This window comes from Ambystoma mexicanum, chromosome 9, assembly GCF_040938575.1.
Source record: "Ambystoma mexicanum isolate Mex_15411 chromosome 9, UKY_AmexF1_1, whole genome shotgun sequence".
Lineage (NCBI taxonomy): Eukaryota > Metazoa > Chordata > Amphibia > Caudata > Ambystomatidae > Ambystoma > Ambystoma mexicanum.
In genome coordinates this window covers 1,248,858,881-1,248,884,300 of record NC_090931.1, presented here as the reverse complement: position 1 = coordinate 1,248,884,300, position 25,420 = coordinate 1,248,858,881, and the positions used below count along the sequence as shown (strand labels likewise).

The following is a 25,420-nucleotide window of genomic DNA, read 5'->3' as shown; positions in this document are numbered from 1 at the left end:
GAATGGGGAAATCCACAAACTCATCAGAGTTCATGAATGAATACGCCTTGTCACAGTTTGCTCTTGTATGAATTTATATTTGAAAATGTGGGACTATCAGCACCTCCATGATTTCGCATGCTTTCAGTTGGTGATTATGTACACCGGAAAGATTTTCTTCAATGAATAATACTCACATTTCATAGATGAGATTCTTTTGATTTATCTCGGTACTGCATGCCAAGGATTTATTTTTCCCAGGGACAAACATTTTCAGCTACTCACTACAAGCGGTACACCCCATATGCTTATTGCCCATGCCAACACTTTACTCACTCAACATAATGCATGCCAACCCTCAGGTACCCCAAAGGAATACTATTCATCTTGAGGGAAACTCACACATGGTAACAATAACAACAATCCATCAAGTAATTTGCAACTGATACCTCTACCTCACCAAGCCCTTGCAGCAAACTAAACTATGACTACAAACCCTTCAATCTCACTGCCACTTCTCTATGCTGTGCTCTACATATTCTAGATTTACAGTGACAAAATCCCAAAACATCCCGCCATTCTCCAAATACTTTTTGCTGTCACTCTCTTCTTCGATAGAAGGTGTGCTGTGTTAGGCTCTCACCTCTGACACTCTATTCCTCTCCAGCTGTGCTCTAGGTAGCCACTGGATTCTAACTGGGAGGTTCCAAAAATCCACCCATTTACCTAACCATGTCAGTCTCAATCGCTGGCAAAATCAGATAAAAAGAAACTGTCAACTATTGTTTGGAGGCTATATCTAAACGGGTAGCTCCAGAGGAGTTGCTAGGGGGACTGAGAGGACTATAATCCTGGGACATTTGGTTGTAGCCCCAGATAGAAGCTCAGGGGCTACAACCAAAAGGCTAGCTAGCCCAGAGTCCTGATGGTCCCAACATTAGCGTAGACCCAGATCCTTTCCAGACCTATCAACAGCCCTGTGTAGCTCCATCCTAGGCACCAGATCCCGATTCCCTATTGAAGAGCGCAAACGTTGCTCTTTTTCAGGACAGCAACAGAAACAGGGAATTTGTGGAGATGATCGAATGCATGGCAGATTACATTTATGATACCTAAAATACCTTTTCACAAAAAAAGTTATTTGATTTTTAACAATTATCCTAAAAACGATGATTATAATACAAACATAACTTTTTACAAAGCAAAAACAAAGAGAAGAGGTTCATATGCTAGAACTAGAGGTAGAACAAGAGGGATAGAGAATGAGACAGAGACAGACACCGGGAGAGGGCATCAGCGAGTGAATGAGAGGGACAGGGAAATGGATGTCGCCAAGTCTGCTGTTTACTTATACTATGAACGGGCACGTGGGAATTGTCCATACCTGTAAAGTTGTCTTCCTCTTGGAGACTCTTCTGTGCTCAAAAAATAACTGTTTCGAAAACAAATACGACATAGTTACAAACAGATTGTTTAAGACGTTGCAATCATTATAGGACAGACACCTTAGTTCTGTTGTTTCTAAACACAACTAGACACGAAGACCATCTGACCAGGATGGTAAATCAACTTGAATACATTTTAACCACAGATGACGTACATGCCAGGTATTTGTGGGTAGTACATTGTTAGGTGGAGGGCATGTAATTAGGGTGACTTTAAAGTGTTGAAGAAGTGCACTTAATATCACTCTGCAGGATGCTCTCAGCTACGACTTTACTGTGTAACATGCCAGCAAACACATCACAAAGAGAACAAAATAAGTGATAACAAGTACTAATAGCCTTCGCCTCATGCTGCATCTTGCAGAAAACATGGTAAGATTGAAAGCCGCTTCTAATATCACTTGCATTCATTTTCAGTCAGATGTCCTTCATTGAGGATAGGGCACTCAACTGAAACTTACATGTATTTTATCGTTTTCCAGTGTCATTTTATCTCTAATTAATGAAATAAAGATATGCAATTTTAAAGAAATAAAATCTTCAAATTATGATCTAGCCAAGTTCAACCTAAAAAGTAATAAGAACAAAACGTCCATGCACTACAAATTCTAAACCATTGCATCCTGAGGTCCAAGTGGAAAAATACAAACGTTTGGAAGGTTTATGTAGGTCAAAAGATACATATTTAAGCAACCCCACACCACCCGTTGTCATGTGCTAGTACAATACTTCTTAACATATAGATCGACAAGGTGAGTTTTATAACCTGACAGGAGAATTGGATTGGCTTTTTCCCATAATTTGCTGTACAAAGGAGCATTATGAATAATTTTCATAAGGGCGGCGGCAAGGGTAGTCTCTGGAAGCATCGAGTGCTGCCCATATCTTTGAAGACCTGTGCAAGGACCCAGAGTACAACTATAGCCCTGAAAACCCTTTAAAATGAGCTATGCATCGAAAAGCACCGGCATGTAAGGGCTGCGGCAAGGGCAGGCTTCGACAGCACCGAGCGCTGCCTGTGTCTGTGAGGACAATGTGAGGACTTGTGCAAGGTCTCAGAACACACCAATAGCACTGAAAGCCCTTTAAAATCAACCTTGCAAAGTGCTTGCTTATAAGGGAGGGGGCAAGAGAAAACTGTAAACATCGAGGGCCTCCCGTATCTGTGAGGACCCTGTGAGAACCTGTACAAGAACCAAGTGAATACCTGTAGCCTTGAAAGACCCTCAAAATGAACTGTGTGGTAAAAAGCACTAGCACATAAGTTGTGCAGCAAACTGCATTCTATGGCAGTCACCGGTTCAGTACCAGAGAGCGAAAAGGTTGTAAATGGGAATCACCAGAGTCCAATCCTGATTTTGCTCAAAGACACTGTAAGAATGCCAGCTTGTTTTGTCTGATGTGTGATATTGGTGTAAGGTCGATCAATAACCACACAATTCCTTACTGGTCATCAATCAATCCACGAGGCCTTGTGAGGGTGGGAGATGGACTAGGAAAAACTGTTAAGCCAATCGGGCGTACCCCAAGCTCTGCTTTCTCACACTTGGTGCCCAGCATTTCAACAGCAGTGAAAATTAGTGCTAGTCAGTTTTTTCATCATTGTACAGAACTGTCTACACAAACAGCTATAAAACACAGCTTAAAGGATGCCCTCTGGGTTAGGATATTGACTAGCAAAGCCTGCCGAGCCAAATGTGTGTGTGTCCAGGCTCCAATTGTGCATGCATTTCTGATTTCCTCGAGTGCTGTGTTCCAGCCCTATATACTTTCTGGAAACTCGTGCCAACCAGTTATTCTTCTCTGATTTGCCTTTCATTGACACCCTGCGACTGGCGTAGCGATTCCTTGACCACCCACTGAGAATAACTTTAAGTTCCTATCTACCGCAAGCTAAATCTCCCTGAGTGTTCAAGTGTTTTTCATAGTCAAATTGTGTTTTTTTGTTTTCTTTGAAAAATCAGATATTTTAGCCTATCTGAACCAATTCCTAGATTTCCAGTTTGATTACTAAATGTACAATTCATACATTTTAATACAATTTTAAGACATATTACAGAAGATTATTTAAATTGAAAGAAATAGTAATCACTTTCATATTAACACATTTGCGAGATTGCATGTGATTTGGTTGATTTTATTGTCCTAATTTGTTTTAGTATATTTTTAGATAGTTTTACTATTTCAAAATCTGTCACAAAACCTTGATTATGGCTAAACGTTACGCATGTCCTACTAAACAGAAGGAACATCAAGATAAGAAATAATTTATAATAGCCACCCCAATCACAGAAGCAAACAACCTAATATGTGAAATATAAACACTAATATATGATCTGGAGGAAGAAGCAGGTAATATGTTGCGTTCCCCCCTAGGGAAAATCAAATCAGTTACCAGAAATTGAATGAATCAAAGCAAAAGCAGAATGCGACAAAAAATCTCAGGGTTTAGACAACTCAAATTACATTTAAAAGTGAAAAAAGCCTGCCTCCTGCTGATATATTGACTAATAAATATGCAATATGGGAGGGAATCTTGAGAGGATAGCTCAGGGGCAACATCATCGCCTTGGTAGCAAAATGGCACAAAGCAACTCAAGTTTGATCCCGGCTATGCGCTTAGAAAACTCTGGGTATTAAGCACGTTATAAATAACCTATCATATCATATCATAAATCCCACAAATCCCACGGCCAAGGCCAATATTGATCTAACTGACAAAGCAGAAAAGTACTTTCATACTCTATGAAAGTAAAAAGGACGAGTCACAACTGTTAGGTTAAGTTTACTCAATTCCTCCAGACCTTCACATAAATAGTCATAGCCAGACAGAATCAGGAGCAAGAGCAAAAAGCAGTAAGACCAAAAATAGTAGTGCTCTTACACAGGACACTGCCGGTCATAATGACCAACTAGATGCAATACCTGTGGATGTACCCTTAGGCAATCACTTTGATGGTATGACTACACACATAGAAGCTATTCCCACGGACTCCTAATGTACCGACATTCCATGTACCATAGACATTACCCCTGTAAATAACACACTGCGTAAGAGCCCAAAAAATCCCCAGCCAAAAAGAAAGAGGAAAACTGAGCAGAAGACAATAGAACAAAAAAGGTAAGATCAACGGATCCCACTGGGTCATGTTGTGAAGCCTGTTGACTACTGAAAGGTGAGCTAAATGATACAAATACAAAACTTGATCTAATGGCAGCAGAGTTCGAGGTGATTAAGGAGACCCTCTCAAAATTCGTAGACCAGGAGAGAAAATATAGAAATAGTAGAGGTATATAAGCCAGAGTGGCGAAGAACCAAACATTTTGAATGTACCAGATTAAGTGGAGCAAACCCTAACACACATTTCCCCATAGTAAATTTAAAGACCACCCAAACAAAACAGGTCCTTTTTGGCCCCAAATCCAATTGTTCCATTAACAATGAGAACTATGGTAACATGGTTATTCGGGTCGACCTTTATGCACACAAAACCTCAATGCACCATAAACGAATGCAAACAGACAGCAATATGATATATTTGACCAACATGTCTACATTTACCAAAAAACATGGGAAAAGGTGGACTCCCAGCTCAACAAAACTATTCACTGGTTCCATTAAACAAAGGGGTGTTACTCCATTATTCATAGTGACATTATAGATATTACCAGACACAGAGAAAAGACGAATGGGAACTAACTATTTAAAGGTCACAACAGAAGGCCTATTTTCTTTTGATTATAGAACTGGGCCTCCACTTAATATGAACATTCAAATAAAAGCAAGTCCCCTCTCAAACACGTAGCCTAACACCAAAGACCAACCAAAAGGCAATTTCATGCATTATAGAGAGACGAATATTAGGCCAAAAAAGACAACTGGAGGGGCTGAGCTCCCACCGATGGAGGCACACACATATGGGGGACCAGTGGATGTGGAATCATGTACAACTGAGGAAGATGTAAATACAGAGATTACATGGGGTGAATGAAACCTAGCCCTTACTCCTGCCACTATGCCCAATACAACTAGTAGAACATTGCAGGACTCATGAGAAACATGGAAGCCCCCGACTGATTAGAATTCATAAAGCAAAATTACAAGATATGTCTACAAGATACATGGGCTAAGAACCATCCCTTCATTGAGGGATTTGGTATATATTTGGTATCTGCAACCAAAGGCAAGAAGGGATGGCCAAGTGGGGGTCTGATGGTATGGCTGAGAGTAGGGACGTACGTTCATTGACACATCCTTGAGTGTGACTCACTGGATGTACAAGCCATCCGACACACCCTTGAGTGTGACTCACTGGATGTACAAGCCATCCACATAATAATTAACCTATCTTTGTCAATGCTGGTGGTCAACCTATATCACCCTACTGATGTGAAACCAGGACTTTCAGCAATAAACATCATAGAAACACAATGGGATTTGTGGTCTGAGTAGATAAATAGAAAGTATATTACAATCAGCACCCTGGGGGGAGGGGGGAGCCAGCCAATCTGGTGGCTAGGAAAGCGTGCTTGAAACTCAGGTGAAAACCTGCACACCATCCCACCTGACACCCAGGACCCACCGCTGCCATCTTCCCCCGAAGCCCCATCCTGTTATTTAAAAAAAATGTCCTTTCCCATCCCCACTTATCTTCCCATCCCCACTTTCCGTCACCGCCGCTCCTTCCTCTCTGCTCCTGCACGTCACCATGGAAAAGGAGCAGGAAATCCGTATGGAGTCCTGCTTCCCTTTCCATGGTGGCCATCTTGAGAAAGAAAAAAGTTGTTTAGTACCCTGGGTTACCGCTTTGGTAGGCTTAGTTGCTTATGGCCTTAGGTCCCCCTTCCAACTGCTGGAATGGGGGTAACAGACCAGAGCCCTTGTTAATTGCCCTCCCCTTACTTAGGCTGTTCACTTGGGCTACTGGGCCCAAACCCCCATTGCAGCCCTTGGAACAGGTGCTTAACGCTGCATTGTCCTTTAATAAAACGCTTAATATCAAAAAGTGGTTTCTAAGTGTGGGATCGGGATTCAAACCTGTGTTGTGCTGCATTGACTTGCTTCCAAGACAAACACATTGCCCGTGAGCTATCCTTCCTCCCCTATATATATTGTAGTAGCAGGAAACTTCAACCTAAAATAAGAGCCCCTATACACGATCTCTGTGATAATTGAAGATGAGGAACAATCCTGTGACATACCCACTCTAGATTGAGACAAACCATAAAAAAGAACAGATATTGTCTCACTCCACTATAGAATCAGTAATGAGGCTCAGGTTGTGAGCATGCAAACAAGCAAGACAAACATTTCATACAGGTGCTTTAATAGGCTTGATTGATTATATCTTGTTGAATTTAGAAGAGTCGAAGAGAGCCAAGACTTTTGAAGTGATCTGCAGAGCTGTGAGAGTTCACAACCCTCTCCAACTGACTATCCATGTAGGGTAATTAGTCAGCACCAAAGGGGTGATTGATCTTCACTGCCAGGGATCTAAAAGGTGAATCACATTGTCCATACTAATCAGATAGAGAAACTAGCAACCCTGTATGCAGTTCTATTACCTTTAATTGAATTCACACATGCAAACAAAGAAGCTGGTAATTGTGCAGAAATCTGTGTCACCTCTAAACAGGTAGTTGGAAAGATAGGTCCATGCTTCTTGAGACCTTTCCCCAAGTGGAAAAACAATGTCATGCCCAAAGACAACTGGTTTGATAAAGAGTGCTGGGAAGCTCATGTGCATATAATTAATTATCTTGATAAAAATATCAAAGGCAGCAGGCACCACAGAACTAGAAGCAGCCCGCCAATTTGAATATGTTCTATATTTAACAAGCAATGGGAAAGCCTTCTTGAATCAATATCAGTGGACAACACCAACGATTTGCGTAGAATCATTCAGACAGGGACACATAAATGCACCTCTTTGCTAGAACTTTGCATCAATGGTAATGAATAGCATACCTTTTGCAGATTTGTATAAAGAGATTAGACCCAACATTTTGGTATCTGACAATCTACTCGATCAGTCTGTCACTGTAATTTAAGCCACAACACCTTTTATATCTAGTCAATTAGAAATTGAAAAAGCATTAAAATCCTAGAGCGCAGAAAAGGTACCAGAGCCCGATGGCACCCCAATCGGCTTAGTTAAAAATATGATGGGAATTTGGACACCATATCAGACAGTGGTTTTCAATGCAATCTGTGCCTAGAAAAGGTTCCCAAACTCTGGGACAAATTATATTTTAGTCCCAATATATAAGAAGGGAGGGACAGAAATACCAGGCAACTATCAGCCTATTTCTTTATTAAATAGCATGGGGAAAGTCTTTGGCAAAGTACTTTTGGCACGATTAGAAGAATGGCTTCAGGCACATACTATCATTACCCATGTGCATACAGGCTTTCAAAAAGGAGTAAGCACAGTCCACCAGTTATTTAGACTATTCATGTTAGTGGACAAATATGTAACTTAAAAAAAAATAAACCTCTGTTTGTCGACCTCAAGAGGGCATTCAATCGCATCTCTAGAATGAGCTAAAAAGCTGTCTGAAACATCTCAAAATACCTAGTAATATCATGAAGGACATTTTCTGGCTGTACACAGAAAAAACATCCTCAGTAAGATGAGGTGCAAGAGGTGACGTGTCCAAGGGCTTCCATGTGCAAAAAGAAGTTAGGCAAGGCTGCGTTCTTGCCCTCACCCTATTCTGCATATATATTAACACAATCACAGTACAATTAATAAACACACAAGCTGATGCTCCCACCCTGTGCACGGATAAGACTCCAGTCTTACTTTTTCACCAATGATGCAGTCTTGTTATCAAAACAATCAGTGGTTTAAGAAAACTGACAGAGAAATGAATGTATAGACCACAGCAATAGGAAGGGCACGGAACTTCATATAAAAAAAACAAAAACAATGACTTGCACAAAACAGAGGAAGTGCCAACAAATGATTATATTTACTATCAATAGCGAATACATCAAAGAGGTGAACACATTTATAATTATAATTGTTCTTTTAAAACACACTTAATACAGAGGACCAGTTTCTAAGCCCGAGCACGGGATGCGAACCTGTGTTGCTATGTGTTATCTTGCTTCCAAGACCAACACATTTCCCTTGAGCCTTGATAATACTTAGGTATTTGCTTTAATAAGAATGGAAGTTGGACAGATCAAGTGAAAAAGTCCCTGTCCTCATTAAAATGCAAACTGAAAGCCACATTAAAGTTCTCCCATAACTATGGCTAGAGGGCAGTGACTCAAGCACTCCAACTATTTAAAAGCCAGGCTACACAGCAGGAAATGTATGGGGACATATTGTGGGGACCAGTACAGGACCAAACATTTACAACTCAAGACAATAGGTTTTTGAAAAAATTGCTTTGTCTTCCAAAGTCTACTCCCAACCAAATTATTCATCTTGAACTAATGACCAAGGGATTGGGCCCATCATTAAGTTAGGACCACTTTTCAATTGGGTGCAACTCTGGTCTTCACCTTCACTAATAAAATACAGAGATCATATTTTAGACATTCTTAACTACCCAAAGTTCCTTACCTTGGTCAATCATATTAAAACACTGTGCAATGCACTGGAAATGGGCCCTTGCTGGACCACTCTCAACATGATAGATCAGCCTGTTGAAAAAGTAATTGGCTGAGTGGCCCATTTCCCTACTGCTGAGCAATATCAATAGGAGCAGCGCAACAGTATTCTAGCTACAGGTAAACGTTACACAGGGGGCAGGAACATATCTGGACTGGATTAAGTATCCCTACCAATGCTCCCTTCTGCTCAAGCCTAGAGCTGGTATATTACACGCAGCTTCATTTTCTGGTTTGGTAGTGTGTGTAATTGTAAATTATCACTGGGCTGTTGACAAAGAGACTGCAACACCCATTTTATGAGCATTAGGGTGAGAAGGACGATTCAATATGATCAACATTGTCCCTTTAATAATCACGTTAAGCCTTCTATGGGACAAGAGCAGAGATTATATTTTGCATTGTAGGTGTGTGGGTTGTGCTGCCCCTGGTGTACCCCTGCTGACAACACACCATGCAGCCATCTAGATGTGCCTTACTTGTAGAGAACACATTAGTAAAATGACAATTACACACAGCGGGGTTTGCAGCACTTACCACTTCCACTTGCCTGATAACATAATTTTACTTTTTAACAGAGGAACATCTAGGGCACCAGAACACAGACTGGTAAAACATTACATTAAACATAGGTATCCAACTGGATGGTTCAGAGAGCACTCATGTGCAGCTAGTATATGCTAAAACAAAATATATTTGTTTAGCCACGCAGTCAAATTTGTCACTAAACATGGGTTTGTTTCCATGGGCAGGGATCTATCGCCTATTTTGAATTTGAAAGAAGGTATGAGTGAGATAAATCTACTGAATTGATAGACTAGATACAGTTTGTCCTAATGGATTAAATGAAGAATTGAATTTACATTGTTTTTGAAAACAGCACTGTGGTATCGTAGATCTCTCTCTGATGCATACATGTTTTACCTTAATCCACATGCTATATATGTTGCTCTAGATCGATTAGTGATTTACTGAAGTTGGAATGTGGGTATCCTTCTCAAGTGATACACACCATCCACCACAAGCAATTGGGGGAGCTATTATTGATCACGTTTTTGTACTGTATGCTACTCTTCTGTAATGTTTTTATTCACGGACATTTGCTTACGCTATCATTGCATCAAAACATGTCTAGCTGTGAGTGAGTTCATGATCGATCTTAAATCACTTCATTTGTAATGATGACAGGTGTAAGTATGTGCACCACCATCTGGTAGCAAACTAGGTACCTCAACTTGCTAGAACATGTCAAAGAAATTGTGTTGCTATTAATGCCTTTCATTAAAATGTAGGCACTCTGGAACCTGAATTGCTATATTCAATGCATATGAAGTTCAACTATTGTGGAACTGTAGTAATCCACGCTGGTTGTCATGTTTTCTTCTCTTTTTCCTTCCTACCTAAAATGACTATATGTATAGCCACACCAGTGTTTGTATGCATGCCTATGCTGAGATGAATGCATTTTGTAAATATTTGGAAGAGAAAGCATGGTTGGGGACACGAAAATGCACTGCACGTCAAGATGCTTACATGCAATAATGATGTGTTGGGGACTGGGTTTTGAATTGTCAACTGATGCTTCAACAGGCAAATATTCCAATGGAGGAATTGGAGCTGACACCGAAGGTCGCCAAGTTAAGATGGTGTAGATATGAATGGTCTAACTTGAGAACCGACATAATGGAGTATAAATGCTTTGGGGATCACTTTCTCTGGTCATGTAAAAGTTTTAATACTCCAGCTCCTTACCTTGAAAAACATCCATTGAGATCCTTTAGGACACAAGTGCTAAGACTTAGGTTGAATTTGTTACAAACAAAAGAAATATTGGGCCGCCGTGTGGAAATTCCACAAGAACAGAGATTATGTCGGCATTGTAACAAAAATATTGAGACGTTAAAACACTTGTGTGTGACTTGCCCTAAGCTGGAGGACTTGCGGTCTTGTTTTTCAGCAGGCTTGGTTTTCTCCTCCGAGAATGAATTATGGAGGAGGATATTGAACTGTAATGAATTAAGCTTGACCATACATGTTTTAGAATTTTTAAGGAAAGCTGCAGTAATTTTATAAATGTTGGATATATGTAAGTTGGATTGTGTATTTTGTATATGTGTTAAAAGTACTGTGGTACTGTAGAACACAATAAAATAAATAAATAAATAATAAATAAAAAAAATAAATAATGATTTGTTCCAATGAACAGGAACACTATGCATTTTGAAATAAAATTTACATTGTCATAGCCATGTGCACACAATCATTGACTCCTTCAGTCGACAGTAGAGATAGAAGCAGGGACTAGTATACATAGAATATGAGATAGCCACTAAATGGTCTCTGCCTTCTCTGTTGTGACGAGAGAGACACATGAACTGTCATTGTATGTCATTAAGTAAGGTAACACGCTTTGTAAGGAATCATATTAACATTACTGTGTTTTTCCATAGTTTGCCAATCCTGACCGTGAGATTATTATCACATTAACATACAGACCCACGTTATTCATTCCATTTGGTTTCATTTTCCGATTACGAGATGACGTCGCTCAGCAGTTTTTCATTTTCATGCATTTTGTTGTGTGGATTATCAGCTCCCATAAGAATTAAACTGAGATCTACCGTATTGTTTTCTAGGCAGTCTATGCACATACCCATTTGATTAAGCCATTAAGCAGCCAGAGTACAGCGACTACTCGCCTTTTAGCTACAGGCCGGGTTTTCACCCCCTGTATTTCGATGATTAGGAAATGCTTTTGCCATAAAAGCATGTAAGAATTGAGATATCTGTCAAACAGCAGTAATTGGTTTCTACTATCTTTCTATATGCAACATGCCTTAGTGCAAGACGGGTAGGACGTGGTTTTCTTGTCAAGCCGCCTTTACTTTATTTCTAGATTGTCTTACGATTGTACATAATAGGGCCAGGTTTTTGTTCATATTATGCATGTGTAGAACCGGCCCTGAGGATGGATCCTTTGGTCCGAAATGCATCTGCACTGGTCTCTGCATCATTGCAATGAAAATAAAAGAACAGCACCATCTAAAGAATTATGAAAATATTGCTTTTTCTGGTCCTGTTGTACTGATCATTTAACTACGCCTATTATGCAGTGGTATTTACTACGCCGCAGGCGTCGCCAGGTCTGGTGAAGGTTATGACTGGACATTGCCGGTTTTCAGGTCGACGATAGACCATTGCAGGGCTTATGCCCCAAGTAAATACCATCTTACTCTCTCACATGGTATTCCTCTATTTGTACAGTTAAAGTGACATCTCGTATCCAGGTCAGCAAATTATGGCATGTTTTAGCAGGCTTCTGCAGGTCGTGGCCTTGCATGCATGCACTATTTTCACCGGATATACAACATGTTTCACATTGATCTTTTAAAAAGAGCAACCACCATTGCCAAGCCAAATGGCACATCGAGGAGCCTGAATGCCCCTACATGAGTAATGATAGAGATGAGGAGCTTGATTTTTTGACTACTTCAAGTTGATGATAAACTTGGGTGAGGTTAACCACAGTGTAGAGAGCAGCTTGGACTAGCTTGAGAAGCACACTTAAAGTGATGGGGAAAAGGGACCAAACCCTTTCAGGCCATTACCGCCTAGTTGTTGCCCTTGCACACTTTCATTTTTTTGTATAACTTCAAATGTATGCAACACTAGGAATGATGGAACCTTTGGTTCTTTGGTAGCTTGATACTACTTGATGCTACTTGATGCTACTATTTTCAAATTTCTGATTGGGTGTAGGTTCTTAGCCAGTGCCACTAGAGATTTTGAGCCACAGTGTACTCCTAGATGCTTAAATGTGGCTTAAATGTAATGCGTTGTCTGAACAGCAGCCAGCATGGGGACCGACGTGCTGCACAGATGTGGTCTTGTTTTGTTTGTTTGTTTGTTTATTTTATTTATATCGCGCACCTGACCCGGAGGTAATTGGGCGCTAAGGACAGTAATGGTTACAAGGCATAGGTTGACAATTATATGCATTAAAAAAGTTTGAACATACATAGTAAGGTTACAATGGTAAATATATACAAATTGCACATTATACATACATGTTATACATTAGGTCAGAGTAGTCGTATGAGCCGATCACCTAATAGTTAGTGGTATCAGGAACTGTTATTTTATGTTTTATTCAGTATCCAGGTAATAGCCTGACTTCTGAAATTGTTGAAGGTCTGAATGGTTTGAATATTCTATGGCAGAGAGTTCCAGAGCTGGGCAGCTAATACTGGGAAGCTGGAGCCTCCGGCTCTTTTTAGATTAAATCTGGGCACCACCAGACATGGTGTGTTGGAAGATCTGGTGGTTCTATTGGATACCTTCCATGTGAATTTATCTGTGAGGTGGGGGGGGGGCTTGGTGGTTAAGAGCTTTATGAGTGAGGCACATAGTTTTTAGGGCAATTTTGTCCTGTATAGAGAGCCACCTGTGGTACTTTCTCGTTTCTGATATATGCTCTCTTTTAGGAATATTCAGTGCGGCTCTGAGCGCGTTATTTTGCATAATCTGTAGTTTGTTTAAGATAGTTTTGTTCGCTCCTAGATAAAGACTGTTGCAATAATCAAGTTTGGATTGTATGAGCACTCTCGCCAGCGTAAGGCAGCTTGTGGGGGATAGTAGAGGTCTACAGGCTCTGATCAACTTGCCAGTGTAAACTGTGGCCGATGATGTCATGTTGATGTGCTTAGTTAGGTTAGACTGGGCATCGAAGTAGAAACCTAAAGTTTTTACATGTTTGGCAATGGGTATACTGTTCCCATCGATGACTATATTTGTGTAGTGAGGACTTAGTTTAAGGATGTTGTTAGGTGATCCGACTAGAAGTAATTCGGTTTTATCATCATTTAGGCAGAGGCCGTGTGTGGCCATCCATGCCTGAATGATGATGAAGACTTTGTTAATCCGCGCAACGTCTATGTCATAGGTTCCTGAGAGGGGTAGGAGTATCTGGGTGTAATCTACATAATTTGTGTAGGTGACACCCAGACGGTCCAATTTGTCAAATAATGGCTTTGTAAAAATGTTGTACAAAGTGGGTGAAACACAGGATCCTTGAGGGACTCCGCAGGTGATGGGGATAGGGTCAGCAGCTGCTGAAGGTGAAAACACGTGCATGGTTCTATTTGCGAGGAAAGATTGGATCCAGGCAACAGCAGAACTGGAGAAATGGGCCGCTGAGGAAAGGTGGTTACAAAGTATGGAGTGATCCACCAGATCGAAAGCTGCAGAGAGGTTGAGTAGAAGTAGGATGGCCATCTTTCCTTTGTCTTTTAATTCATCAATCTGGCTTTTGAGGTCAACAAGTGCAGTTTCTGTTCCATGCCGAGGTCTGAAGCCAGATTGATGGGTGCCGAGTAGTTTGTGACCTTCCAGATAATCTTGTATCTGCAAGTAGGCTATTCTGTCCAGCATTTTCAGTAGAAAGCGGACTGTCGTGATTGGTCTGTAGTTGGTGGGTATAGCCGGGTCAAGGGTCTGTTTTTTTTAATAGTGGTAGAACCCAGGACTGTTTGAGGTTACTTGGGATGGAATTGTTGGAGAAGGAGGAGTTTACAAGTTTGGTGATCAATGGGGCGAGGTCTCTAGCTGCATCTTTTATAATCTGGGCAGGGCAACTGTCGCCCTTGCAGTTTGACGGTTTAAGAGACACAATGATTTTGTGGACTTCAGGAATGGTGACCTTTTTGAATGAGAAACCTGAGTTGGTGTAAGAGGTAGGTGTAGGAGCTGGAGTAGTGACTGTTAGTTGGGATCTTTTGTCTGCTATTTTAGTCTGCAGTCCTTTGATTTTGTCGGATAGGGCATTTTGAATGCCGGTACACCATGCTTTATCCTTGGTGTATGTGTCTGGCGATGGATTAGGGTTTTCTAGTTCTCTTAGAATGTTGAATAGTTCTTTGGTGCTGGAGCTGGCTTGGGCTATTCTGTCATTATAGGTTTCTTTTTTGGCCTGGATTATCTTGTTTTTGTAAGTAGCAGTGATAGTGGCCAGGTTAGTTTTGTTTTCAGGTGTGGGGGATGATTTCCAACGAGATTCCCATTTTCTTTTTTCAGTGCGGTGTGTTTTCAGCTCTGGAGTGAACCATGAGTTAAGATGGGCAATGGGGTTGCTTTTACTTAGTTTTAGCGGGGCAATATCATCAATGGCTTTAGTCATAGTCTCGTTGTAAATGTTAATTAGAGTGTTGGGATCATTGGTGTCCGGTATGGCATTAAGTAGGGGGGCTTTCAAAGGAACTAGAGCATCTGCTGTGATGTTACGTTTGTTCCTTGTGAGGCATGGGGGAGCAATAATGGACTTTTTCTTTTCCAGGTTGTTGATATGCAATTCAAAGGTGATCAGGTGGTGGTCTGACCATACCAGTGGTGTTGGATCTAGTGGGGAGATGGTGCAATTTAGGGCCGCAACCCAGTTAAGTATCCTGCCTTTTTCGTGTGTGGGTTTGGTACTAATTTGAGTATATCCTTGTTCTAATAGTGCAGAGGCTAGAGAGGTGGCGTGTGGGTCACTGGTGTCCTTGTAACCGAGGTTGAAGTCTCCTAAAATGATATTTTGCGCCATAGGTTTAGTGTCGGCTGCTAGGGCTGTTTCTTCAATCACAGTATAGGTGTGGCTGCTGTGTTTTTGTCGGTCATTGTTAGGCAGGTGTCTTTGCATGCCATTGTATTGTTACAGACAGGTCATCACTACGGTCCTAAATATGTCCACCTTATATAAACATTCAAATAACAGTATAATTTTCTTGAGCGGTTTGATTTCTGTCCTGCATATTTATTGATTTGTGGTGATGGGATTTTGTGGCCGGCTTCATCTGGAGGATAACTGATGAATCAAAATTTCAAATGACTACCTTGATCGTCAATTTCAACAGTGGGACAGGTGTGCTAACTACTACATTCGGCTGTGCAATGGTAATGTGATACGATATGAAACTGCAAAGTGTACAAAACATTAACAAACAAAACAACTGTTATCTTTGATCTTAATAATTGTTACATTGATAAAGCGTTTCTACAATGCAGGCATATATGCAAGGGGAATGTGCACATTTGATTACAAATGATCTCTGAATGTTACACATACATAATGCCTACACACCAGCCCTTTTAAATGTGCACGAACATGTTATATGTTTCGTTTAGTCTGTCAAGAATGGAAAAAGTACTTACATCTTCTGAGAATTTTCATCATACGATAGGATTTTGATAACTTCCCAGTTTCCAGATGTAAGATGCCGTATAGTGATTTGTTCAGTTTTCGGCTAAAAACATATAGGAAGATGTTACTGATTGAAAGCACAATGTTCAGCAAAATAGAATGAATCACGTCATGGTGAAATGCAAACTGTAATAAAATAAATACATCAGAGGGTCGAAGAAAAGGGACATTAATGCGTTCTATAGAAACTGCTTTCTCTCATATCTGAAACCATAAAGCCACCATCCAGCCTCTAACATGGTACCCCTCGGCATCATCTGAGGAACATCGTTATACGTCTGTTTCTGGCCTACTTCCGACTAGTACTGTCAGACACCTGCTGAGCCTACTCACAACTAGGAAACTGGGTGGAGCACAGGGCTGATGACCACTTCAACATATACCAAACCCCAGTGCAATGTCAGGAAATACTTACTCAGTATGCCAACCATAGCAGCTGCCGGTTGTATCGGGGTGGCTACTAACAAGTCCTTTGCAAATACCTTACTCTGAGTACCCGTATTCTGCAATGCAAACATTTGTGACATGAGGGAAATTATTTTAGAGATTTTGGGCCAGATTCTCAAAGGTGTTTCTGGCGAAATGAAAGAGATGGCTTTCCTTCCTTTGAGCCGTCACAATGTCCACATCTTAGATGTGCACTTTCTGGTGCCCTTCCCTCTGTGCGAAAAAGCACAAAGCAGGGGTTAGAAAGTGGCACTTCTGTGCATTTCAGTGCACATCACACATTCAAAAATGGGAGGCACTTTGAAATGTGCAGAAACGAAACCCATTCCGCTGCACCGAAATGAAACAGACTTCGGGGGATGCAGAATGCATGATAGTGTCGATTGAAAACATGTGTGCAAAGCATTGTGTTCAATATTTATTTGATTTTCCTCTTTTTTGCGATATATATCCATTTTTAAATATATTCCCAGAGAACCAATGCAAAGGTTCAAGCATGTTGTTTGTGCTGCTTTTTCTCAGTCTAAAACCACTTCCTTGTACTACGTCTCATAGATGGCACAATAATCACTCACTCCTGGTTAGTGCTCTACCGTGTTTTCCGCATTGTGCCTCACATATACTTGATTGGATTTAGGCCCTCTATTGCATGTTCAGCCTCACCTTTCCCTTTTGGACTTTATCTTCTTATTCACTCTACCTCCTATCAACCTCCTACCCCTTCAAAGTTCTCACTTCTCTTAGTCCTTACCTCCACCGTTTGTTGGTACTCCTCGTTCCACACTCTACAACTCCCCTCCTCATTCTTCTACTCTCTTCTTCACACTGCTGATCCCCCCATCACAGTACCACTCCATCCTCCACAATGCTCATACACCCTTCGTTCGCTCAGTATCAATCACTTCCCATTAATTCCTTGTTCTACTCTTTCTATCACCCTCGCCACAGAAAAACAGCAGTACTACTTCCACTCTCCAGCCAATACTTCACCTGCTCCAGAAATCCTCTCCATAGTCCACCACTCCTTATTCACTCCTCCAGGTCACTTTGTTGTCCTCCACCTCTGACCTCGCCCTAATAATCCTGCACTTCCTGCATCCTGTTTCTCTGCTTGTATTCCCGGTCTGCCAGGATTGAATCCTTCTACTTGCCAATCTGGCCCTGCCTTACCCAACCGGAATGTGTGTTTAAAGTGAAAAAACATAAGTAGTGGGCAAAGTCTCCCATCTCTTTTCCTGTGTGGGTCCCCCACAAAAAGAAGATGGCAGCCCGAGAAGGCAAGTGTTCTTGCTTTCATTCTGGGGCCCTGCTGAGGGTACCCCATGGTGAGGTATTGGCCTTGTCACAGCTTTGGGGTGTCCCTTTGTGCCTGATAACGGTCCACTGGACCCCAATAGTTCCAAGATAGACAAATTCAGAACATATATCTGCTCCTTCCCAGCTAGCCTTTCCCACTTTCCTTTTTGCTCACCCACCTACGCTCTCCCTCTGTTGTGCTGCACTCCTCCTGCACTGCCTTCACTTGCCTATTTCTTTTACCATTACCATGCACCTTGAATTCATCCTCTTCCTCCTTGTACTCACTCCCCCGCTCACTTTCTCTTGTAGCTAATTGGTTTAACTTCTGCTTCACTCTACTCCTTCCCATCTCACTGCTTCCCTCCTGCACCCACCTACCAGAAACCCAACGCTTCTGCTCTCTCAGGACCTCCAACCTCATCTATCCAACTCACCAACCACACTACACCTGCCTGCCTCCCTCACCCCATTTCACCATTGTCCTGCCACCTGGAATGCACAATGCTTCTGCAACAAGTCTTCCTTCATCACTGACCACTTTTCACTGTTAACTTGCACTGCTTGTTATCACAGAAATCTGCATCTCACTTCATGACTCTACTACACTAGTGGCTATCCAAATTGACTTGTCTGCCCTCTTCACAATCTCGCAGACCCATTGGGAAGGGTGGTGGAGTGGGGCTTTTTATAAATAAGGCCCCAACCACTGCCCTTCTAACCATCAGGCATTGCATCTTACTTATTTGAATATACTCCTATTTAACTTCTCCCTTCTACTCTTCTCAATGCCCCATTGCTTGATCAACCCAATGGTCCTTTCCACTTTTCCTTCAATGACCTGAACTATCTCCTTGAGTTTATTGCCACTGATATCCCCATTGTCATGCTGGGATTGTTAACCTTCCCAGGCCTTCTACAGCAATCCCTCTTGAACTTAACTCTGTCCTTTCTGATCACTCTCTTCACACCCTCCACTCTATCCATGACCCACCTAGCCACTTTGGTAGAAAATCTCTTGTCGTTGTGTTTTTCACTACTTCACTCTACCACATAAAAACCTACAACAACTCCTCCTTTCCCATCATCAATGATCAGGAAGAATTTCAAGCAGGACTCTCTTGTAACTTACCTTGAAGATGTCAGGACCTATCTCCTGTCGCTCTCCTCAGTTCAAGTATTTTCCTTTAACCATGTATATTTGTAACTTTCACTATGCACTTGTGAGTCCCTTTGACCAACACAATCCTGCACACAAAATTCAAACCTCCCCTACCCCATTACCAGCCCTGGATCACACCTGAGATCCAGATCCTCTAAACAAATAGGCCCTATGACCTTGGATGCTGGCACAAATCACATCACATAACCCCACCCTACTCCTAGCCTACACAAATTCCCTTGCAGTTCTCACCTCTACAGTGGACAAAACCTCTTACTTCATGAATCTAATCTCCTCCTTTTGCCATTACTCCCTAAAACATTAATTTACCTTCCAAATATTCCATACACCTTCCACGCCAATATACATTGCATCCTACCTCTATGCCAGTCTTCATCAAACGATGTGCCTGGCAATGCTAGTGACATCCTCTAGGGAGTACTGAAGTTGCATTTAATAGGAATTATAAGCAGACATGGCATTTTGGGGTGGCATAGTTTAAAATAGTTTTAAGGGGAGTGGGAGGGCACGACTGTTCTATGCTGATGGCTTTGTACACTACCTTTCCTCTTAAATCTGGAAAATCCATGAGACACTCCCAGCCCTTTTTAATCTCTTCTGTCCATCATCACTTCCACTACCGCTTCTACTTTTGATTAATTCTCCTTGACTTCTCATACTAAACGAGCACCCATCCTTTGCAGTGCCAACCCACCTTGCACTTTTAATGTAATGGCCTGTTTGTGCCTCAAATGGACAAATAATTAGTCCCAGTCACTCCCTGTTCTCTTTGAGCTTGTGTAACTCTCTCTCTCTCTTTCTCTCTCTCTTCTCGCCCCAACCTCTGCTCCAGTCTGGATTGCTTTCAATTGGAACTCAGAAGCCTCTGAAACAAAATTGGTCCCTGTTGGTGTCCCCGAAGGGTCATTCCATGGACCTCCCCTCTACACCCAAACCCATTCCTTATGAAGACTTATCTGGTCCATTGTATTTCACTAGCACCTTTTTGTTAATGATACAATGTCTCACTGCAATCTGTCACTGGATATCTCTCCACTGACTCATCATGCACTCTTCAAAAATGTGAGTGATAATTTTCCTGGTGTCGATAGCCATATATACCTTTTGCTCTCCTATCTTCTTCCTGCTTGACCTTCTTGTGCCCTTGCCTAAAGCTTGCAACTTTCCCTCCCTCTTTGATAGTGGCCTCAGACTGCAACAATTCATCCCTTACTCCACTTCTGCAGTGTATATTAAACTGTCAAAGTTCAAAAAATGAGCCCATTTTAAACTCAGCTGTTTCTGAAAACTGTAATCTCCACCCTTATCCTTAGAAAACTGGAATGTTGTTTACATCTTGGTCTTTTCTTCTACTCCTTCCTCCTTCTAAGCAAACTCCTCAACTTCACTACCTGCACTGTCCTCAGTATCAGGCTGTCTGCATCTCTGCCTACTCACAAGATTGGGGTCCCTCTTCTCCTCCTCTATACAGATCACCATTGTTCCATGGCCCCCTGCAGCCCCCACATTACTGCTCTTTCTATTGACTTGTCCTGATCTGATAGACCCTGCTGCACATTACAATGAAAGCTAGCCCGACTGTAGAGCTATTCATAGCTTGGCTTAATGGTCACCTTCTTGTCAAACAGGGAACTTTGATGAATCAAATGTATTTGTCCCTTCTCCCCAAGGAGGAAGAGTTGACGCTAGGTAGGTTAGCCCTCTCCACAATACCCTCCCTAGTGGTTGGCAAGTGGTACCTCACTGTGAGAGACCCCACCTTAGCGGACCAGGACTCCCATTCCTGTCAGGAACTCCCTGAGTGTCCCAGCCTAGTAGCATACATGGGACTAATTGCTACAAAGAGGAGGAAATGAGAATGTCTCTTTGAGAGGTCACTCATACTTTACTGGCATGAGTGGAGGAAATTGGAGAAGCAGAGAGTATCCTACGCTGGGGAAGCTCCCTCTGTGAGCATGACTGGGGGAAGCAGACCAGAAACAGTTGCAGAGCCAGCAACTTTTGGAGAACAACTGAATGCCCGAGGGAGAAGTTGGAGACCTGGCATTTTCAACAATGGAGAACCATTGCACTGCAGGAACACAGAGTCCTGCTGCAGGGGGTGGCCAGACAAAGTCTCTACTGTTGTGGGCAGGGTGCCCAACAAAACACGTTGTGACCATCTGAGAAATAGCTGGAAGCATGAAGCAGCTTCCAAGTGGTAATGCCCATGTACAGCGTAAGGAAAGCTGAGAACGGAAGACGAATGAGCATGCAGAACAAAATAGTCATTGGGAGCAAACACAGCTTCCCCATCACCCACTCCACATACAGTAAACCAACAGCCAGAGAGGAGGAAGGAGATACCCAGTATCAGAGAAGAGCACCTGAGTGATTGTAAGATCCTGCAATGCTACCCAGCTTGCAGAAAGGTAATGGACAACCAGAGAAGTGGGAGGTCATGGAGGTAGGAGAAGGACAAGGAAAGCATGGAGCAAGCACAAAAGGCAGACGCCAAGCAGGTTCAGAAAAAGCTGGGAAAGATCTGTTTAGAAGGAGCAATGATAACAAGCTCCACAAAGGGACAGCAGAGACAATTAGGACAGCAGGGACAAATGGAAACCGGAATGGGACAAGGATGGAAGGACAGATACGTACCTGGACCAAGACCAATGAGAGGTTTCCACAGGGTAGGGGTGGATTTTCAGAGGGCGGTGGGTCATTTGGCGGGATTGGAGGGATGGGGTCCTGGTTTAATGGGCCGGTGGAAGGAGGTAATTGAGGGTGTGGAGTGCAGTTTTGGGCATGTGGGAGAAAGGGAAACGTAGCAGTGGGACTGACCAAGCCAGCGCAATATTTCATTTCAGGTCCCCCACAAATTAATGTCCCAACTTTACCAGATGCCCCAAGCTCTGTGCCATTGCAGCAATTCCAGGTTGATCAAAACCCAGGAGATAGAATGGCACAGATCTATGCACCCCACCACCCGGGTCAGCCAAGGCACTGGTACAGGTTTGGGATAAAAAACCCTCTAAACCACGGGACAGTCATCCACTACACAGGAGCAAGTGTGTTCGGAGGGAATACTTTTTCGCCTCTTGGTGCTCATATGTACCAGGAATAGGACAGCCCACAGGGATCTTTGATGTGGCCAGTTCCATAGGTTACGACTTTCCCAAAGAGGAACCTCGGATAGGAGTAAAGGTAGGTGAGCAGACGTTTTCATTTATGATTGATATAGGGGCTGCAAAATCATGCATCAAAAAAGAGGATTTTCGCCTTTCAGGAAAAATGATAGACACAGGGATTTTCTGGTGCTGTCCTGCTGGTTCCTTACACCAACGATCTGCGTATCAAGGTAGGTAAGAACATTTTATCTGTTCCCTTTTTATACTGTAAGAACACCCTGGCAAATCTTTTGGGGAGGGACATCCTGAGCAAGCTTAATATGGCGATAACATTTAAGACAGCATAATATGCTTGACTCCAGGATTGTACCTTTTAAGAGAACCAGTGTTTTCCCCCACATATTACAGTCATAGTGCAACCAGGGGGTGCCAGTGCACTCAGCATTGTTTGAGTATGGGGTGATGATAGTGTTGAGTTGGGTCCCAGGAATCAAAGATCAAACATGGCGTATACCTCTTGAATTTTTGTTTCAGCCTGCTGAGTCTCAGGAGATAGCGCCAGGGCTATTGCTGCCATCCGGTTAGAAGCAGTGGTTGTCAAAGACAGGGTGGTTCTTTGAGGTACCGATGAGGAAGGAGGCCAATAGTGCACATTGCTGTGTATTGATCCAACCTCATCGTTAAGAGACGTATCCAATGAGACATTGTTTAAGGATGCAGAAGACACAGGAGAGATGGTCTTTGAGATTGGGGTGCCTTTCCAGGTAATGATAGAGCAAAGGGAAGTACCACAGACTATGCTCATCATTAGGAAAACATTGCCATATTGGAAGGAGGTTTTGGAAAAAGTGCCGGACCAATCATGGACCAGCAATCCTCATGATGTGGGCGTTGTTGAAATGTGTAGGACCAGTAGAGATTCAATTAAAATCAGGAGCAATATTGCCATGAGTTAGGCAACACCCCATGTCTAGGGAGACAGACAAAGGGATTTTTGAGACCATTATGGCATTGTTAAAACAAGGCATTATACACAAATATGTATCACATGTAATACAGCCATCTACCCTGTGAAGAAAGCAAAAGTGTCCAGTTGGAGGGTGGTCTAGGATTTGCGACTTCTGAACAACATTGTTCAAGCAAAGTTTCCAGTAGTACCAAATACTGCCACTTTTCTCTGAAATATCACTAATGGGACGACCCATTTTACAGTAATTAGTTTAAAAAAAGCCTTTTTCTTGGTCCCCTTACACCCTGATTCCCAGTACCTATCTGTGTTTACATATCGTGGTGAGATATTTGAGCACACAAGGTTACCCCAGGGGTACTGTGAATCTCTAAGTGTTTTTAACAGGGTCATTCAAATGAATTTGGGAAACTTACAAGTACCCTGTACTGTAATTCAGTATGTGGATGACTTGTTGGTCTGTAGTGCTTCAGAGGAGCAGTGTTGAGGAGACACAATCAAGCTCCTCACCCTGCTCTCAGAGAAGGGGTACAAAGTGGACAAAGATACATTGCAGTATTGCCAGACAGAGGTAGTATATTTGGGTCAGGAAATATTGTCTGCAGGAAGTAAGGTGATGCCTGAGAGAGCCACCACAGTGCATAATACACCTCAGTCAGTTAAATTAAAACAGATGCAGCCGTTTCTGGGTCTGTGTAACTATTGTAGGTCCTGGATTTTTCACTACTCTAGTTACACAAGTCCTCTATTTCAAGCGCTCAACGAAGCACAAAAGGAGAAGGGTCCAATAAGATGGTCAGAGGAAATGATAACATGTTTTGGGAACTCAGGTCTACAATCAGTAATGTTCCAGTTGTGGAGACCCCAGATTACCACAAACAATTTTATTCTATTTTCACATACAGATGGAAAGGGTATGACAGCAGCCCTGGCTCAAAAAACAGGATTTTGATTCAGTTATGCAAGGTCAGCTCCTGTGTGAACAAGCTCTTGAGGCAGCAGCTTTGCAATACAAAAGTCTTCAACCATCACTGAGGGCTTCCCGGGGACGTTGTAGGTGAAGCATGCTGTTTTTGCTATCTTGGCCAAGTCTAAGTCCATTTTGACAACCCAAAGATTATCAAGGTATGAAGTTATTTTGTCAAATGCTTCCATACATCCAGTAAGGTGTCACCTAGTCAATTCGGCAACATTCTTAGCTGAACCAGTGAGATATGACGACATTGTCCACGACTGTGCAAATAATTATGAGGGAGAAGAAGAAGTGAGGATGAATGTTAAGGAGGATGCCTTGGATGAAGGTGAAGTATTTATTTTGTTGACGGGTCATCAATAATTAATCACAGCACTGAGGTGCGGCTGTTGTAGTGCTTGTGGATGGGGAACACTGGGTTGAAGTGGAGAAAGGACTGCCTCCTCATTACTCTGCACAAGTGGCAGAACTAGTGGCACTCATCAAGGCGCTAGAGATGAGTACGGCGAAGGCAGTCACTATCTACTCTGATTCTGCATATGTCACCTCTATGGTACATTCTGGATTATCTAGATAGAAGAAAAGAAGGTTTCAAAGATCTGACGGGACCCCAGTTCAGTATGCCATGCTGCTATCCCAACCATTAAAAACTCTAACATTGCCCTTAGAGCTAGGAATAGTGAAGTGCGCAGTGCAATCTAATAGAACTGATTTAATGACGCTTGGTAATGATACCGCAGACAGAGCGACAAAGGAAGCAGCATATTTGCCCTTTTCAGAACCTCCAAAAATGCAAATGATGTCCCAACATGTACAAATGCCAGTCCCATATACTAGAGTCCCTTTGCTTCAAATAGTAGAAATGCAGCGAAAGGCACATAAAGAGGAGAAGGAGCAATGGGCAAAGATGGGATGTATGCTATCACCTACAGAAATGGTGTGGAGACAGGAGTTGACGGGGAAGGTAGTAATGCATGTAGAACTGCTGCTTCTTGTGGCTCTAAAGCAGCTACATTACCCGTCACATATGTCCTAACAACAAATAGCAACATAACTTCAGGAGGAGTGCTTTATACCAAACATTCATGAACAGATAAGTAGGTTTGTAGGGAATTGTATAGTTTGTAAAGAATTGAATTGCGGTAACACCATGAAAGCAGTG

At 42.2% G+C, this 25,420-nt stretch overlaps 1 protein-coding gene across 2 annotated transcripts in view; it reads right to left on the bottom strand.

Moving 5' to 3' along the window:
- Positions 1-25,420, bottom strand: part of DPP10 (dipeptidyl peptidase like 10) — a 1,813,461-nt gene that overhangs the window by 258,294 nt on the left and 1,529,747 nt on the right. For both annotated transcript variants that reach the window (XM_069616586.1, XM_069616587.1), the window contains 2 exons: positions 16,237-16,328; positions 1,364-1,411 (listed from right to left, as the gene is read on the bottom strand). In XM_069616586.1, the coding sequence (XP_069472687.1) occupies positions 1,364-1,411; positions 16,237-16,328 (140 nt within the window). The remainder of the gene's footprint in view (positions 1-1,363; positions 1,412-16,236; positions 16,329-25,420) is intronic.